Consider the following 20,647-nt stretch of genomic DNA (forward strand, 5'->3'; position numbering starts at 1 on the left):
CCTGCTCCGGAGTAGGAGCTAATTTGGTTCTCGAAAAAGGCAGTCCGGTACTAAAATCACACCCAGTTCCGGCGGTGCGAAAACCCCAAAAAGTGGGTAGTTCCACAATTAGTTCAGGTACTATGAAAAGGTTCCCGCGGTGTGAAAGGCCCCATGGAACCTCAACCGAGGTGGTACTAAAAAAAGTACCAGGTACTGTACCCAGTGGAAAACCCCCCAAAAGTGAACCGTACCGAGCCTTACCGTGCCGTACCATGCAGTGGAAAAGCGCCATATGTCAGACCCTACACCTCGTCTACAGCTTGGAAATAATCCGCGTCTCATTGGTGGTCGCCACAGAAGATCTGTTCTGAATTTTTACTCACTTTACTCTGAGGTTCACCTGACTCCATCAGACCTGTTATTTCCCTTGTGGAAAACAAGTATACTTTAGAAGAGTGCTTATTATAGACATAATATACTTTAAAAGAATGTACTTAAGTGTAACTAAATTTAGTGTTTTTGGACTAATTGCATGTTAATTTAAATGAAAACAATTTAAAACATTATAAATGCAATGAATGAATTAAGGAGTGCTTTATGACCCCCTGAAGTAGGACTTAAGCACATCATTATATGAAAAATAATAATCGCTTCTATTGTCTTTGAAATATAGTTAAGTGTACTACAGAATGTACTGAATGTACTGAAAAGCACTTATTGTAAACTAAAATATACTTGAATGTAATTTCTGTTTCTGTATTTCAATATATTTATAATTACACATTTGTAATGATGAAGTTGCAGTTTAGTACATTTTTAAAATATATTAACAAACTGCAGTAAAAAATTATAATCAGGAACTTTAAATGTGCTTTAGTACGTCAACACATCAAAATAAGTGTACTTCTTTAAAGCCCAACATAAGTTTTACACATTAAAACATCATGATTTAAAGGTGCTTTAAAGTACAATTTGTAATTTTCACAACGGTTAGGGTGCGTTTACATAATACACAATCTTGCGTTGACTAGTCAACTAGTCAACCACTAATCCCTGATGGGAATGCACATGGGATGGGGTCAAGGTTGGAGGATCAAAGCATGCATGTCCTCTCTTAATGTTTCCAGTTCTCCTGCTCTATTGTTCTGACTGTCTCTCAACTTGTTTTTAAGAGGCGCTGCGCAAAGTTTGCCAAAAATGAGGCTTATCGTTGTTTGTGTCCACTGATGAGAATAAGCACCATTAAAATGAAAGAAAAACTACAGAATTGCAAGCAAATTAAAGGCATAATAAAAACAAGATACCGTGACAAGAGGCCAAATTGTCCTCAAAATCATATTGAAAGAGCTTGTCATGCCTGATCAAATTAAGACTCTGTCAAGAGTTTGCAAAATAAAATGACTGAAGCAATGCATCGCTTTTCCAGCTTAAGATTTACAATAAATCAAGATTTAATGTGCTTACAGCTCTGACAAATGAATTCATTTGTACTAAAAAGCTTTTGCTGGCTTTCTGTCAGAATACTGTGAGACTGACTGATCTTAGCTTTTTAGTCACTGTTTGCATGTCATGGTTTTGGTTATGAATTCTCTTTTGCATAACCCTAAATGGCTCCAAGTTATATGGATGCATAGTAAACTGGGTCTTTGCTTCGTTTAAACACAACAGAGAGATTTTGACAAGCCGTTTTAGTTTTATTTAGTTAATCTAAATCCCTTCAGGGAACATTTCGGTGAATCTTAAGATTAAGGGATGGGTTTTTATAAAGAATTGATCATCTTCCAGAAAGCAGGGCTCTAGACTAATAAAATTTCTAGTGAGCCATTAGCTCCTAAAATAAATCATCTAACAGCTAAAATCCTTTTTTTAGTCGCCAGATTACAGAATTGCTCATTATAGATTGTAGTTCATGCTCACAATCTTTTGCAATGGGTCAAGATTCACAGGAAGATGCAAGAAAAGTTGTTCTGATATAACCAAGTTTGCTCTGTGAGGAATTATTTCATTATTTAAGTACCATGATACATTCATTTGGGCTTCTTTTAATTGGGATTATCTACTGTATATTCTATTCATGTTTCAGGAATTGATAAAGCATCATTTATTTACATTGCAACAGAAGGACGCAGAATAGAGTTCCAGGAAACACTGGTATGTATGTAATTATCTAATGTTACCTCAAGAAATGATATCTGACAAAACTAGGGCTGGGCGATATAGCTAAAAAATGTATCAACGATGTAACGTGTCATATCATTCGGTATCGATAATTATTGACATTTTTTATAACCTTTTTTTAAAACAGAGCAATAGAAAATTTTTTTTACATTTAACCACTGTATTTTTAAATTAACCCAATTTATTGAGACAAACAACAACTATTTTTTTTGTTTTAACAGTCAAACACACAATAAAATATCTAATTTCTAATGTTTTATATGCAGATTAAATAGGTCTGAAGGAAACTTTTGTCTTGTCTCAGGCCACAGGAGGGCGCAATGAGCAAAATAATGCAGCACATTTAAATCGTCAACGCAAGGAAATAAATGTCTATAAAAAAACCCTGCATTACGTCTAAATTAACTTATATAAATCAAATATAATTTCGTAAATTGCATAAACAATTATGAGTGTTTGTGTGTGCTGTCTGCGTCACTCATAGCACGTGCCTATATTGTGCGCTATATCGAACATTTTTTATATCGTTATTGAAGAAGGTGTACCGTCGATAAATATTGATACCGTTTTATCGCCCAAGCCTAGACAAAACCATAAACAAAGTTTTCCTTACAGCAAACAACCTATTTAGTCACAGTCTGAAGCTTAGGAACATGAGGGAGACAAATATAGAAATTTGCCCCCAATTAAAATCTTACACTAATAAATTGCTTAATGACTTTTGATTTGATTTGATTACATTTTTAAATGTAAATGTAAATGAAATTTGAAAAACAAATGAATTATACAATTAGTCATGCAAAACCTGAAACTTCCTCTGCATTCACTCCCCGTCATGACATTCCAAACCCATATGACTTGATTTCTTCCATGAAACACAGATTAAAATGCATGTTCACCCTGCTCTTTGAAAGCAGACCAGTGATCAGGGGTTGCAATAGCTTTGGGAAGCAATACAATAGCTTTGTGTGAGAAACAGACATAAATTAAGTAATTGTTTACTAATAATCGGGATTGCTCTTAGTTGTCGTCGTGTTTTTAAAACTTGCTACTTCGCAATCAGTCACATGACACACAAGAAGCAACGGCATTTGGCATTGATGTCAAACTTTGGGTGACATGAGGGGCATGAAAAGAAAGACTGAGCAAACAGCTTAAATTATGACTTGGCAACTTCTTACACAGGGCTATGACTTCTGAAAATCTGGAACATATTTCACAAGTTATATGGAATAGGTTTTAAATAATGAAGTTTTTTTTAAGTATTCTATGCTCACCAAGATTGCGTTTATTTGATCAAAATACAGTAAAAACAGTAATAAATTGTTTTTTGCAGCTTAATACTTTTGTGGAAATGGTGATTGTTTCCCCCCCCCAGAATTCTTTGATGATTAGAAATGTCAATGAATAGAATTGATTTGAAATATAAATCCTTTTTTAACATTATACATGTCTGTACTGTAACTTTTGATCACTTTAAGGTGTCCCTGCTGAATAAAAGTATTATTTATTTATCTATTTATTTTTTAAATCTTACTTACCCCAAACTTTTGAAAGGTAGGGAATGAATGTTTCCACAAAAATATTAAGCAGCAAATGAGGGTGAGTAAATGATTACAAAATTATCATTTTCATTTCTCTTGATGGTAAGGAATGCATAAATAATACATTCTGTGAATGAGACACTTACCGATTTTCCTCTTCGGAAGAGAAGCTGGTTGCCGGCGAGGGTGAAATAACGCGTTTTCCACCTTTTGATGAACTTCCAGCGTACTTGTTTCTCCTTCAGCTTCCCCTCAATCAGTGGCTGGCCATCCTGGTTAACAACTGAGCAGAAAGAGTCCAAATGAAATGGTCAGACAATGTTAAAGTACAGGGAAGAATCACAGAAGTTGTATGGACTAGTGTAATTGTGCTTTTATGATGTTTTCATCAGCCCTGCTTTCATTGTATAGACAGAGCAGCATAAACATTAAATATTCTTCTTTTGTGCTCCATCAAAGAAAGTCAGTCACAGACATGTTTAGAATGATACGAGGGTGAATAAATGATGAATTGAGATTTTTGGGTGGACAAGTCCAATTATAACATTAGCCCCTTTCACACAGTAATGCCAGCAAATTATCGTAAAATTACCAGAATTAATTTTCGGTAAATACACAAAATCTGCTGTTCACAAAAGCAATGCTGCCGTGCAAGGGCAAAAGGCTGTAACTTCGCTTTTGGTCGAAAATCAGTTATTGATATTTTTGGGACATTCAAGACCTCTTTTATCATGTGCATAAGTATCTTGAGTCGATTTTGTTGTGTTTTCGAGAAAATAATGAAGTTACTATGTCAATATGAGGTTACTGTGCCGGCCTCGAGTTACTGTATATGGTATTCTGCCTTTGTTTTACTGTCCATTAAAGTGTGCTGCTTTTAAATTACGGTGTAACTTGTGTACTTTCATTCTTCTGTCACTGAAGCACTTAGACAAAGAATTAGATAGATTGTGATCTACCAAACTGCTCCTTATAACAAAGCACTGTAAACAAGCAAAGACTAGATAACTTGGAATAAATAAGTAATCGTATATAATCTTTAATGTTTTTTTTTTTCTTCTTCTTTTTATAATGCAGATTATTCACTCAGTGCCAGTCTGCCAGTCTGGGACTGCCCACTTCCAGTTGCACGCATTACTATATGTTATAGCTTATGAGATAGCCCATGATCACTAGATTTTATACAGGTGTTACTATGATGATTTTCTAAATGGTGATCAGCAACCAAATATTGATAATGTGGAAGTTACTGACTTTTGCCTTGGCGTGACATCTTTTTTTTTTCAGACAATACAAAGGGCAGAGCACAGTCATTTCAAAATAGGGGTAAAAATCAAGTTTGAGCTAAAAAAAAATTTATGTAGATAATTTTCATTACTAAAACATCTAATTGCCAGATTTCCAGTGTCCTACCTATAATTAATTTGGCTGGACGAATAAAAGTAATTTTTCTCAGTTCCACACTAGTGAGCTAAAGGGGTCATATGATGCGATTTCAATTTTCCCTTTCTCTTTGAAGTGTTACAAGCTCTTGGTGCATAAAGAAGATCTGTAAAGTTGCAAAGACTAAAGTCTCAAATCCAAAGAGATATTCTTTATAAAAGTTAAGAGTCAACCACTCCTACCTAAAACGGCTCGTTCTAACACGCCCCCACATGTCTACATCACTATGTGGGAAGATTTGCATAACACCGCCCAAATGTTCACACAAAGAAAGAAGGCATAACTTTTATTCACGCTGTAGTATTGTTGCCGCCGCTGTCATGTCGTGAAGTCACTGTGTGCTTCGTTGTGAAAGCGAAACTACTTTGTTTGACCTTCCAAAAGAGGACGATATCCGCTTCGTCATCCCTAGAGCTGATCCGTGCTGGTCGCTGAGGAAATACATCAACTTAGTGCTGTGGATCACCGGATCGGCTTTCACCGTGGACGAAACGAAGTCCAGCCTGGGGTCGTCACATGTGGTTGCCACAAGCCCGCCGGACGCTCCAATAATGTTCTTTTTAGCAACATCATATGACCCCTTTAAGGTCTTTTGCCTTTGAAGGGCAGAATAGTGTTCTGGCTTTTTACTGTTAAGAGACCATTCACACATCAGCACTAAAATACCAGTAAACTCTGCGATGTCAGTTATAGGAACTTATGCAGCGTTTTTTATTCATTAGCTTGGATGAGGAGAAGCGCTTAAATTTAGCTATCTTTCCAATTTGATCATTCGTTACTTCTGCATGACAGGAGTAGGAGATGATCACACAGAGCACGTTTTTGTGCTTAAAAACACAATAGTATCCAACTGCAGAGCCGCGGTGCTGATGAATGGAAAAGAGGGCAGTTTTAGAGTGGAAAGCACAATACATCTATCAAAGACATCCAAATAACACACATTTACATAGAAAAACTATAAAAAAAAGCAGCAGAGCAAACTGTAAACAGCCTGGAATAATAACATCATGTCTGTCAGAACTTTATGATTGACCCAAAGCAGGCTTCTTCCGTCAGCGGCCAGACCTTATATGGAGTCATTCCAGTAATCTTATTTTTTGTTCACAGATAGCATGGTACTGGTTATTTACTGGTAATGTTACAACAGTATTTCTGAAAAGGTCCTGTTCTCTAAAGGGTCCTGCCCAAAGGAAACAGAAATAGTCAACAAAACAATACTCTTCACTCACACAGTCATCCTCCATGCTATTTACACACATACTGTACCCCCGGTTTCACAGTCCCGGACTAAAATGCATGTCTGGGCTGTTTTAACTGAAAGAAACTTGATTTGTCTCAAGATGCACACCAGTAATGTATTTTTTTTTCTAAGGCATCTTTATAAAAGCTACTTCGATGTCCTAATTGAACTATGGCTTAATCCTAACTTCATCTAAGCCCTGTCTGTGAAACCAGGCAACAGAAAATTAAGGCTGAATTTTTCTCATTAGACGAACAAAAGAGCGTTGCTTTGTATTTACAACCACATCAAAATATCTGGTGTTTCAGGCACTGTGAATATTTTGTCTCCTGCCTGTGTTTGCAGGGTCTGTCTGAACTACACAAAGCGTTTCACAGATCTCTCTCATGGGTCTATTTCAGTTAAACAGGAAGCTGTTATAGCCCTTCCAGGATGGTACAAAGCAGCCCATTGTCTGAGTTTTCCTTTTTTCAGCAAGGAAAACACATGAGAATCTGCAGTGCTTTGATAGCCTGCTTAATATTAAGCAAGACTGATCTCTGATAATCTAATAATTTAGGGTACAAAATAGGGCATGAAACTCTTAAAAATTAAGTAACTTGTTTTTCTTTTTCAACAAACTGTCAGTAAAAAAATGCACTTAACCCTCAGAAAATGTTGTTCTGTTATTAAAATTAAATAAATAAATTTAAAAAAAACACAAAATACACTTAATACCAATTCAACAGATTATGTCAAAACAATGACGTATTGGGTGTCGGATACACTTGAGAAGGTCAAGAACTCTGAAGTGGCACAGCCAAAATCATAATTTTTCAATTTCACATCGGCAGAACAAATGAGAAGCTTTAGAGGAGATAATGGTTGTTCTGGTTATTTCAACCCAAAACTTTCTGCAGATGTCTGCATTGCAGTGCTGGTAATAAGTTATAATTGAATTCGTGTGTGTTTATCCCATGAGCAACATAATAATTCTCGATTATGAATTCCAAATAAATTCTTTTTCATTTTACTTAGATTTTTTTTTTTTACTCTCTCTGCCTTTCTCTGGCATGCATGAATCAAAGCACTTGTATGTGTGTGTGAGAACATCAGCAAAGCAAACATAAAATGTATGTTTTGTAAATCCCAGAACATTAAAAACATCTGTGCTGCATTCTGCATTACATTTGTTTGGCTAAAATGATTTCTGTTCTCTGTTTATTTTTACTGTGTATATGATAGTGTACTTAAAAATGAGTTTTTCTGTTTGTGGTCATGAAAGTGAAACATACACAATGATAAGAGCAGAGGCCAAAACTGATGCTCAGCAAGTCCAAAGTAACATTGTTTGAGGAATTTTGGTCTTTCTGAAATTACACAATGTCCCAAATCATTGTAGCTGTTTGTGACACACTCAAATGTGCTCTCCCATCACAAGCGAAGTACAAACCTGCAGTAAACAGAATATTACACTAATTTGGATGCAACCCATTTGGAAATCTGCATTTTGGCAGTTCCAATTCACACGTAGTACAGAAAGCACAGAAAGCCAATGGGAAAAGAGTACGAGTAAGTGGTTTGGAGCGCTATGTTACCAATACATCAATATATCTTTTGAGGTAAGTATTGTTTATTCCAGTTCTCCTACAATTGTAAATTCATGCAATGAGGGTATTGCTAGTCACTGTGGGGAAAAGAAGGCCAGTGTTTATTTTTCGGCTGGTTGATGTATGTTATAGATTTTTCTCTGGGCTTTGGCCAGCGTTCTGCTTTACTGTTGATTTAGAGTAACTAAAGAAAGAAGCTCCGATAGTCAGACAGGATTCCAGCAACCCCTGCTGAGAATGTGGATTCACTTCTGTAGCATTTACTGGACAGGGTTTCACATATCTTAGCAAAGTTGGAGTACATCCAACTCCATGTCGAAAACAACACACACTGTAAAAAAAATTCCGTAAAATTTACGGTAAAAAAACAAAGGTTCAAGAGTTTATATGGGGCTTTGAAAAGGTTAAATATAGGCTATATATAGTGAATCTGGTATTAATGGGTATTTCTAAGTTCCCCTTGTGAACTTTGGTCAATTTAGGTACCACTTTATATTTGGTGTTTTTAACTACTATGTACTTATGTCAAAATAAATAAATGAATAAATGAATTAATAAATAAATGAATGAATGAAAGTTAGGTACAACTATTGTGTTCATGGTGAATTGCAAAACACTTTTGCTGCTATTGAGGTGAGATATGGGTAAGGTACGGACACTTTCGTTGCTACAGTTAGGTTTAAGAGTGGGTTAAGGCGTAGGGGTAACGACGACGATAGATGTAACTACAGAAATGAATTACAGATGAAATTACAGGAAGGCATTTTTTTAATGTAAGTCCAATATAAAAACAGGTTTGTACACATTGTATCAACTGATTCATTTAAATGTAAGCACAGAGTAGTTAAAGACACTTAATATAAAGTGAGTCCTGCTTTTAGTTTTTAAAATAATTTTATTTAGTAATAGCTGTAGAAATAACATTAAACAAAGGTGAAGTTGGGGTGGCAGAGGGATATCAGCAGAACAGTCCCCGGTGTGAAGTGAGCAGCTATTTACTATATATACACATTGGCAGGATGAGATAAACATAATTCTTACAAACAATCATTCCAAACTCCATTAAAAGGTGGATTCAGAATAGTTTTAAGGAAGGTTTGTACATAATTCCATTTAAATATGAATAAATTATTAATTAATTAGTTTCACAGACTAATAAAATAATATCTTCCAGAGTTTCCAAACAACAGTTTGGGGGCAATAAATGACACACAAACTCTTTTTAGTTCAGTGTTCTAAAGGCAATGCTTAAAAATAAATTCGACACAGCTTTCTTACGTAAAATAAAATTTCAATTAAAAGCTTTTGAAATGTACAAATTAGACAGGACAGTGAGAGAAAAGCAGCCAACAGCCAGGATGCACCTCATGACATTTCTTCAGCAAGGTAAGCAGCATCATATTGGTAGTCTTGAAGCTGTATCACTGCATTCATTTTTCATTAATGCCTGAGCCGAACTCTGGAGCGCTCTCAAAGCACATAATGTGCTTCATGAGCTGACGACACACCAGACTTCTGTCAGACCATAACACTGCCAAGGTATGTGCTGCCTGTCCAAGCTTTGCTTCCCCTTCCCCAAGTCCTTATTTCTGTAAACATTCACCTCGCTCTATTAAAAATCATTACGGCTCTCTGCTAATGGAAACTGTTTCACATTCCAAATAAGGAGAAAGGAGGTAGAATGTGTGCTACAACCCTCGTTTAATGAGCGGCTCTTGCTATTGAGGTTTCAATGAGTCTTTTATTCCCACCTTGGCTGCTGGATAGTGGTGTGTAAAAAAAAATTCCTGTCTCATTAAAGTGTCTCTTTGTGGCCTAAAGATTTGCTCTCTGAAGTAAAGTGACGCCATCAAAATTTCATGTACTGTAGCAATCCAATACTCCACCAAACAGCAGTGAACAATTTTAACATCCAACTACGGGGGTGTAAAATATTCCAAGTAGAAAAACATGAAGAGTAACAACCAAAAACCAGAGTAAAGACCCAAAGCCTAGAAATACTGTTTAAGTAAATAATTTAAGTAAACTTCCATTTAACAAATTTAAATTGATTACATGTAATAAAATATCATTGTGAAAAAAAAAAACAAGAATTGTGTTGCATTGTGTTGATTTTAATGAACTAATTTGCATTTAGCTAGTAGCCACGCAGATCTTAGCTGGTGAAGCTAGTCAAACTGCATTGACCTTCTGATGAAACTTATGAAGCAATTAAGCTATCTGCTTACAATAACACATTGTTTTAGACCTCACTACGCAAACTGCACCTATGGCAATGCTGAGAACTGAGGCTTCAAATGCCTATAAATGATCTCAGATGAAACAGACATGCTCCATGTGCACCAATTTACAATATGTTTCATTGTTTTCGGTAAACATTCAGGCCAGAGACAAAAACCTTCTTCATTGTATCTAATTGGTTCTTGTGGAAAAATCCTACTTAAAAGCACATCTGTATGTCTGGAGAAGATTCAAAACAAAGCAACAGTAATTCTGGATGCACTTGAATGGGATCAGAAGCCTCTTTGTCTAAACGATGAACATCCTAATGCTGGACTGATGTAAACGATCTCAGCTATAGAAATGAGACAAACCACCTTTTCCTCTACTTTTTGGGTTTTTTTCTTCTCATGGAAAGCAGATTTCAACAATCATAACAGAGGACTGAAGCTGTATGGGACATCTGGAGTCCTGATGTGCTTTTGCAAAAATCGTGTAGCCGCTAATCATTAACGTCAGAGAAGGATCAGCTGTAACTCTTTTAAAATCATGACTGTTATTCACTGATAATCTTGCCCTCCAGTGAGCTGTTAACAGCTGCGACCGGATCGAGTCAAGCAAGTTGAACTCGAGAACCAAATCAGCCCAATTTGTGAATGAATCATTCAGACCATTTTTGTGAACCGCATCAACTGATTCATTGAAAAGACTCACGACTACTCCTCTCACACATCAGGGACTAAGTTTGGTTATTTACTGTCTTTTTCTGATTTTTCTGCAACACTATTAACCTTGGTAAATTGTCACAGGTTTGAAAGTGAGTCATTTATTATGTGCATATGTTTAAACGAGGTCAAAAAAGAAGCAAATCATATTTACCTGTGGCTTTCTCAGGGTTACTGCACATGAAACAGAGCCAGCCACCCTCCTCTTCACTGTAGCTGAACAGGTCAAAGAAACGAACCTCCTCCAGATACATCTGCAAACTGTCCACATCCTGAGAATGAATACAGAGAAGGAGTGAGGAAATTTAGCAGATGAAGCTATTCCACAGCACTGAAGATGACGCACAATAGAAAGAGTCATTAGCTACCAGCTCACATGCCCGATCTGCTCCAAAACCCAGACCGTGCAATTATGCTTCCTTCAAAAATACCTCATTTTGGCCGTATTCTAAGACAGCAACACATGTAACCTTTACAAAGTATGCTAGAATGCAAGTTCAGTGAGAAAAAAAAATCTTCCAAGATCTAAAGATTAGTCTAAAACAATGCTTATTATAAGTATACTTAATACTATACTTACTTTTACTATTTCACTCAATAGTTATGTGTGCTTTATGCTGTTTGTTTGTTTATTTATTTATTTTTAATGTTGTTAGCTTAGAAAAATGTTAATGCCAATCTACTGGAATTAACTGTAACACATTTATTGGAATAACATAGACATCATTCAAATATGTGTCCGGAGACATCAAACTTCTTTCTGTTATATCTTGAGATTCTGTAATCACCAAAAAAGAAAGACAGAAGCACACAATTGTTTTGCTTTGAGGTGCTCCCTGTCTGTCAGTTACTGAGTGTACGGGTTTGCCGAGATATCTATGGAGGCCAACATTTTGGCAAAGTCCAGCTGAAGTTAGCAAAGTGGCTAATATTTACGACAGAAGGGCTACCTTGTGAATGTAAACAGTAACAGCAAGGCAGCTTATTAGGTTTTGGAACAGGGCTAACTCATTCACTACATTGATTTAAATGTGAAGATTTACATTGAGGAGAGATTCTTGACACCAGGAAAGTAGTAAACCACAAGCTAGCTTTGAGAGAGTTGTGATAAATTGTAGTTAGCCACTTAAGGCTACGAGTTTTCAAGATTAATGGAGTCTCATTGGTCTTTAAGTGGAAGAGACTTTTGATTTAGTTATCTGTCTCAAGTCTTTGCGGAAGGCCGTCAATGGACTGAAACAGCTGCGTAATGACAATATGGGATTTACTTACGTATTATAGAGTCAAAGTGAAGTGAAGTGACTATTATACTGAGCTGAGGTATTCTGGAAATGGACAATCACAAACATCACACAGAAGAGTTGGAAGAAAAACAATATTTTTTCGGAAGTCCTTTCCAAGAAATTACAATCACTGGCTTGTGCACTGCCTCCACCCTTAAAGGGATAGTTCACCCAAAAATGAAAATTCTGACATCAGTTACTCACCCTCATGTCGTTCCAAACCCATATGAAATTCATTCATCTTTGAAACACAGATGAAGATATTTTTAATGAAACCTGACAGATCTCTGTGCAAGAACTAAAAAAGGCTTGCATTATGCAAGTATGGTTGAGCTGCCGTTGACCATATTTGATGTACGTTGATCATTGTTTATATGTGAATTAAAGCTATAATTAAATTTGCTTATCAAATAAAGTGACCATGTCTTTCCAGAAGACTTCATAAGGATTACTTTTACGATGACTTTATGAAATTTTGGTTGAATGGACTTTCAGTGGAGGGACAGAAACCTCTCAGGTTTCATAAAAAATATCTCTAAATATCATCATCATTCCAAAGATGAATGAATGTTTTATGGGTTTCATACAACATGAGGGTGAGAAATTGGGGTTAATAAAACTACTTGTATCACACAAAGCTATGCATAAAATCCTTCTGTGGAAAATAAAAGATATTTTGAGAAAAGAAAAAAAAACCCTACAAAGAAAGTCAATGATAAACAAAACCAACATTCTTCAAAATATATTTTGTGTTCTGCAGATGAGTCGTGCATGACGAGTGAGTGATTTTGGGTGAACTATCCCTTTAAGATTATAAAGCTTGAGTCATACAAAGAAATATTTTTTAAAAATATGTATTTAATTATTCAGAGCTTGGGGGAACTATTCCATTAAGAAGGTCTGATTTTCTACTTTCTGTATTACACAAAGTTTCACTTCAAGCGAATAAAACCAGGTCATCAGTCAATCCAGCTTTCTCAGACCTGAGGCTCAGAGAGATGAATGGAAAGAGTTTTCACCATCTCCTTCAGCATGGCAGCGCATTACTTTGATTAAAGGGATAGTTCACCCAAAAATTTGATGTTTATCTGCTTACCCCCAGGGCATCCAAGATGTAGGTGACTTTGTTTCTTCAGTAGAACACACATGATGATTTTTAACTTTAACCGTTGCAGTCTATCAGTCGTATAATGCATGGCAATGGTAACAAAATCTATGAGAGTAAAAAAAACATGCACAGACAAATCCAAATTAAACCCTACGGCTCGTGACGACACATTGATGTCCTAAGACACGAAACAATCGGTTTGTGCCAGAAACCGAACAGTATTTATATAATTTTTTACCTCTAATACACCACTATATCCAACTGTCTTTGGGCGCGCGCACGGCATCCGGTGCGTGAGGTGTGTACGCGCTCTGGCGTAGTTTACGCAAGCGCCGGAACTGATCTCTCGCGCGTATACGTCACTCATTGTTTACACAATGCACAGTCATTGTAGGTACGACGGCTAATCAAAATGGTACTTACTTGCGCTTATCCGGATTGTTCAAACCGACTTAAAACTAAAAGATTACGTTCTCTCACGCGAACTCAAAAAATGATATAAATACTGTTCGGTTTCTGGCACAAACCGATCGTTTCGTGTCTTAGGACATCAATGTGTCGTCACGAGCCGCAGGGTTTAATTTGGATTTGTCTGTGCATGTTTTTTTTACTCTCATAGATTTTGTTACCATTGCCATGCATTATACGACTGATAGACTGCAACGGCTGGAGTTAAAAATCATAAAAATCATTCTACTGAAGAAACAAAGTAACCTACATCTTGGATGCCCTGGGGGTAAGCAGATAAACATAAAATTTTCATTTTTGGGTGAACTATCCCTTTAAGGTGGGGGACACAGTAAAGCCAACTTCCCCAGACAATAGACCAACACCAAATTTGTTAGAGAAGAAATTGCTTCAAGAAACCTGTTTCAAATTTCAGTTGAGTGGTCAAGAAGTCAACTAAAGCCCATACAACTTCCATTAGATCTACATGATACAAGTTGTTCAGAGCTAAGAGTAATCTGACACAAGGGGTAGACAAGAGTTTAATTTTCACCTTTCCTGTGAGTGATCACAATCGAGAGCTTTTATTTCTCAGAGTTCAGAGCAAAGGGAGATGAAAGACCATCCATCATACATCTTATATTTAAATTTCTCTTCATGCTTGCCTGTAAATAGATGCATGTCATTATCGAACCCCCGCGGACAGCCTCTCTGGCTAAGAACAGTCCAGTCATCTTACTAGTGCTCTGTCTTCACTTATTTCATGCCAACTAAATCAGTGTAAGAATCGAGCAAGAAATGTAATGTGCATTTGATTATTTGTGACAGGAAAACCTTTTTAAATAGCACAAATGGTATTTGATGTATTTTTTTTACAGACGAGTCAAGTACATAGGTCTAAATGAGGGCCATGTGTGTGTGTGTACATGTTCTCACATGTGGAGTTCAGTAGGGGGTATTTGTGCTGTGGTTTATGTTTCTTATTAAAAGCTGGGCTCAAAAAATCTGAGCTGGAGAGGATTTGCCAAAATCATTCACTCTAAGGTAGTGGTCTTGATCTGGTGGTTAACCCAAAATTAGGTTGCAGGTGTCAGGGTTCTGTCATTTCGGTTGGGCTTATTCTTAGTTTAGTGACTAAGAACTCATATATCATCTTGTCTTTGTGTGCAGCTTCAAGTTTGCTCATGCTGTGCACTCTCTCGTCCTTGTGGTGTGTTGTGTGTGCGGAGCGTGGTGTATGGATCTCAACACTCCTGTCTTGTTTGGTTCAGTGTCTAGGCCCCGATATACTTCAAGCGAAATCGAAGAACGAACTGATGTGATGTCATTTTGAACAAAATCTGTCCAAAAACGAAGTTTGTTTTGGGAGTTCGAAACGGCTTGCCAAAGCAAACTTTCCGGAAAAGTTCGTTCCGGCCTTCGTACTACCATTGGTCCGTGACAATTACATCATAGGAGGTGTGCGCTGAGGCTCCGCCTTCTTTCACGCAGAACTCTTCTCTGGGTTCATTTCGTCTGTCGAGTCCTTGGAGGTGAGATGTCCGCGGGTAAAAACATGAACACAGTGGAGTGCCACTTTATAGTAGCAAATTAAGTTCTGCTTCTGATGAAGTGAGACACTGACACTGTTTTTCATGTTTAATACTGCTGATTGCTTTTGAGCAATATATTGAATAAAGTGCCATGTAAATACACATGACAAAACTTCACGGGAGTGCTAATTTGCAGAGCTCGTGCATATTTAAAAAAGCATCATATGACCCCTTTAAGCAACATATTGAATAAAGTGGCATGTAAATACACGTGACGTGACTTTACAGGAGTGCTAATTTACAGAGCTTTTGCAAACATAACCATGTTGCTATGATCAGATTATTATAAAAAATATTCTTGCTGTTTTCTCCATTTTTGTTTTGTTTATTTTGTTACTGAGAGGAAAGCGTGCCGCACATATTTACATATTCATATAAACATTGCTTTCATCAGAGTGGGCGGCGTCGGGATGTTCGATAACAGTATACCGCTGCTCACGTATTTCGAACTTCGTTTTACCGATAAACGAAGAACGAAAAATAACTTTGTTTTGAGTATATCTGAGTAGAGGTCTTTAGAGTAGAGGTCTTCACGGGTCCACTTTGATCCGAAAACCCGAGGTCCGACCCGAGCAGGTTTTGGGTCCAAAACTTCGACGAGTACCTCAGACATGGGTCGGGTTTTTCGTTATTAGCGGCCTCGGGTCTCGGTAATTTAAAATAAACATGCTTTTTCCAAATAGACCCGATTAGACCCAAATTCTTTTAAACTTTCCCGAATGCGTAGGCTACTTTCAACTTTCGTGTTAAGTGAGGAACACACATAGAAAAGGAGCATAGGCTACGTTTGTAACCTCGCACACAGAAATCATCTTATAGATATGAGATCCATCAGGAAAATCCACTCGCTTCACTATGCTGCCTGTTCATATAGGGCTTTTCTTTTTTGTGTGCAGAAGCCTTTCGCCGGAGATCAGGTTGCAGACAACACTTTGAAATTAAATGCTGTCGGGTCGGGTCGGACTCGGGTCTAATTTCATCGGATCTGTCTTGGGTCGGGTTTTTCTTTTAAAAAAAATTATTTATGCACGTCTGGTTCGGGTAAGAAGTGATTCGGGTCGGGTACAGATTTTAGGACCAGAGAAGACCTCTACTTTAGAGTCCCAACATTCATGCTTCATGTCCACCTCACCTGACTCCCCCATAGGTGGTTTACTGCAGCTTTTCCAGAGGTGGGCAACTCTGCGCCACCACCTCCCCTTCCCAAGCTGAGGAAGAGGAGGGCTCCCTTTGCTTAAAAAGTCCGGTGGTCCTGGAGGTCCCAAATCCAGTGGTCCTGAGTCCAGTGCTTCTGGAGGTCCCAAGTCTGGTGGTTCTGTTGCCAGTTGCATAAAATGCTTAGACTAGTCCTACAAGTTAGTCATCTATTTTTTTTTTAAAGACTGGCCATAAATCAAAATCGGTTACATAAAAACGCAGACTGGTCTAATTTGAATCCAAAAAATACAACCCATTACCCCTTGTTAACTGCTTGTTTTTCAGACTAGTTCTTAAGACAAAGTCTTAACATAGAGACTAAGTTTATGCAACTGGCCACTGAACATGGAGGCCATCCCAGAGCTGCCCATTTTCCCTTTCACGGCCACGGAGGTCATTCCGGAATCTGCTCTAGCCCTGGTCATTATCTGGGGTCCCTGATCTTCCGGAGCCTCCCTGGTCTGTCCCTCCGGCTCCACCCTGGGTATCCGCTGGGGTTCCTGACCCACCGGAGTCCCCCTGGTCAGTCCCTCCGGCTCTGCCCTGGTCATCTACCTGGCCTCCTGACCCGCTGGAGCCCCCTGGTCGGTTCCTCCGGCTCCGCTCTGTCCAGGATCCCCGACCTGTTGGAGCCCTGCCTGTGCACCCTCTCGTCTTTGTGGTGCATTATGTGTGTGAAGCATGGTATCTGGATCTCCTATTTGATTTGGTTTTGGTTCATTGTCATACTGCATGTTTTGTTTTTATTGTAAGCACACGGGTTGAGTGTTCATTCCCTCACCGTGTGCACTTGTCAGGCCTTGTGTTTTTGTCAAGCACCTGGCTTTCATTGGCCGGGTGCTTGTGTTGTCATGTTTGGTGCAGCACACGGATTGTGTGGCTTTTCATTGGTCACGTGCTTTCATATTGTCATGTTTTGTGTGAGCACATGACTTATGCCATATGTTCTCTCATCTATTGTCTTAACCCTGCCCTTCTAGTTTATCCCACCTGTCCTCCCCTCATTAACATCATCTAATGGCCCTTTCACGCTCAACGTGAAAATTTGGCGCAAATGTTTGGTCCGATGACGCTTTTGAATCGAAACGATAGATCCCTATGGGCTATTCAAAAAGTGAGTTTTGTTTTTGTTTTTTTAACTGTGTGTCGATTTTTTCTCCCCGTCGCTCCGTGATGACACGGGCTGTCCAATTAGAACAGCTGCTGATGCACAAAAGGGTGAGAGTGGTGGTGCTGTTTTGAAAACCAGTGTAAACAAACACCGAAGAAGAGTATCCCGGAAGAGAGAAGAGAGTGGATGCTGAGTTCTTGTTATTTTATTATCGCATGTTCTTTATACAGAATATAATTTCTATTCATTTCCTACTGAATTATGTGATCTAAAGAGCACTTTGTTTTCTTCCACATGCATGAGTGTTGAGTCAGAGCGCGTTCACTCTAGATCTGTTAATCATCATGTGATCATATCTCCTGCCCTTTCGTATATAAACAAAAAATAAAAAGAGAGAAATATTTTTTCTACACATCAAATATGAAAGAAAATAGACGAGATTATGACGATATATTTTCTGTATATGTTTTTATGCAGCTCATGGTATTTTTATAACAATAAAGGATGGTTATGACAAATGATAAGCAGGTGTAGCATTTAATCCATTATAAAACATAAAGTGTGCATGCATGTCTATTATAGAATCAAAATCAACTATAGATCACAATCGGAAGTTATTACAAGCACTCGATGATGGTTTAATCACATACATTTTGAAGTGTAGCTTGATGCTAATTGTATCTCTAATTATATTTTAAGATGTATTCTTGTAAGCATTATAGATAGTTTGTGATTCTGGTGTAGAACCAAACTTTATTTATCTTAATTTAATGCTGTATATTGAGCAGCAGACGATGTTAAAGCCATATATGAGATACATACATGAGGAAAAATGCATTGCTGGTTGGCGCCACATAACGTGCAGGTGTGAATTAGCAGAAGGCGATCAATCCTAACCCTAACCCTAACGCCTTTTCGCATTGCTCTCAGTGTGAAACAGCCTTAATGTTGCTGTGTTGCCTGGTCATGTCCTGTCCTGCCTCGTTGCGGATCCAGTGTTTTTGTTCTTATTTTTTTACTTTACTTTTGAATTAATAAAAAGCCCATTGCACCCTGCACTTCAGTCATTAAAACACTCCTTGAGTCCAAACCCAACCATGACAGCAGGTCTGTTCGGCTAAGGGTTAGGGTAATAGCAATAATTTCAATAATTAATTTTGAGGACTGTGTTACTTTTGAACAATAAACACGTCTGGTTAAACACTTGTCTAAGGCAAAATCTCAGCCTTGGCTGTTTGTCATGGTTGGATAAATGCTTATAACAGAGACGTTTACAGCAGGAACAGACATCTGTATCAGTATAAATATATATTAGATTGTAGACAGGCCATGTGCTGGTGACGTATTTGTACATGTAGACTTTCAAAGATTCTCTGAAAATCCTACAATCAGAAGAACACTTGACAAATTGAGTGTAAATGGTAGTTAAACCTGATGTGTGTCATTGTTTGGATGGTAAAATACTTTTGCCTATCTCAGTTTAATGTGCAGTGACAACTTTAAGTAGCCATTTCTTAGGTTGATTTCCCACAAGAGTGTAAACACTGTGTCTCTGTAATGCTATAAAAAAATCTCTATATATGAGCGGCTTAGTATGTCAACTTCTGGCTCCACCAATGGCATGACTGCTTACATAAATGACACCGTACAGCAACATCATTCAGATGGTCAGCTGGAAAGTGTGTGGTTCACTTATAACATACTTTGTGAACTCAAAGCATTTCATTTTCACATAATTCTGAATATATTTAGCTGCTGCAAACTACAATATCAAATGGATAATACATAACATTAGCACGCAATTTGTACAGAAGTGCAAATGAAGCCATGTCACCCAGGACAAGATGAAACAGACCCAACACATATCTGGATTATTTTTTTTAGCCATTTTTTAATATATATCTTTAATTTATATCTCAATATTTAAAATATTTTTTTTGTTTGTTTCATCAGAGGAACTATCATTTTGACCAAATAGGATTGTAGCCAGTTACATACAAATGTTTAGATCACCATTTTTGCACTGCAATTTTAAACAGAGATCATATTAAAACATCCCAAACCCATAACACTATCTTGACAAATTAAAGTATTTTTAATGAAACTTAAGAGATTTATGTTCTTCTACTGAAAGGCCATTACAACAAAATATTGACACTTCAAAAATGAATGAACACACAAATTGTCACGATTCGCTGTGGGAGGAACGATGGAGATGCGGAGAAACGTTCAACAGTCTTTAATACTTGAATCACAAGGGTTAATTCACAACAGGAACTCGGGAAACACACGACATCCAACAAGTAGACCAGACAAACACAAACTGAACAGACTGGGACTTTTAAACACTCCAGGGCGGTGATGAAGGAGGAAGGAGCCAGGGAGGAAACAGGAGGGGCCCGGAGCAGGAGGAGCCCAGCTGGACCCAGGCCACAGCCATAATGTCGACCCACGGTGGAGCCGACGGAGGAGGAGCCATGGAGGAGGAATGGCCGCCGACTCCAGAGGGCCGACCAACGGCGGTGGAGCAGGTGGTGGAGGAGCCCGAGGTGGAGACGGAGAGCCAACGAGCCAGGGGTTGCCACGAGCCGGAGCGACTGAGGACCAAGGTGGAGCTGGAAACTCAGGATCGGGAGCCCCCTCTGGGCTGGACACAAGAACCGGAGCCCTCTCCGGGCAGGATGGAAGAAGGAGGGAGTAGAGGGAGCAGGTCAGCCTCACAGTCAATTAAGTTCTTTTCCGCCTCTCCTCTCTCCAAGTCCATCATAAGCTCACCCTCAGCCGTGGTGCAGGGGGCGGAGCTCCACTCCGCGGCTCTCGCACCTGCTCGGATGGACTGGGCACTTCATCCTGGCGATCCTCTGCTCAGTCGCTCTGTACTGCGCTGGCTCGTTGATCGCAGCGGGAACTGGCTCTCCGTCCTCAGTGGGCGCGGGCTTGCGCTCCGCGCAGCGGGGAGATGGTGGGCTGGGCTCTGGGTCTGGAGTC

The 20,647-nt window shown here is 38.4% G+C and overlaps 1 protein-coding gene across 1 annotated transcript in view; it reads right to left on the minus strand.

The window, feature by feature from the left end:
• LOC107711033 (ventricular zone-expressed PH domain-containing protein-like) overlaps positions 1-20,647 on the minus strand; it is an 86,566-nt gene that overhangs the window by 474 nt on the left and 65,445 nt on the right. Inside the window, exons 12-13 of the mRNA XM_016515937.1 lie at positions 11,076-11,193; positions 3,851-3,987 (exon numbers count right to left, since the gene is read on the minus strand). Of these exons, the coding sequence (XP_016371423.1) occupies positions 3,851-3,987; positions 11,076-11,193 (255 nt within the window). The remainder of the gene's footprint in view (positions 1-3,850; positions 3,988-11,075; positions 11,194-20,647) is intronic.

Source organism: Sinocyclocheilus rhinocerous, unplaced genomic scaffold, assembly GCF_001515625.1.
Source record: "Sinocyclocheilus rhinocerous isolate Xijiao unplaced genomic scaffold, SAMN03320098_v1.1 scaffold943, whole genome shotgun sequence".
NCBI classification, from domain to species: domain Eukaryota; kingdom Metazoa; phylum Chordata; class Actinopteri; order Cypriniformes; family Cyprinidae; genus Sinocyclocheilus; species Sinocyclocheilus rhinocerous.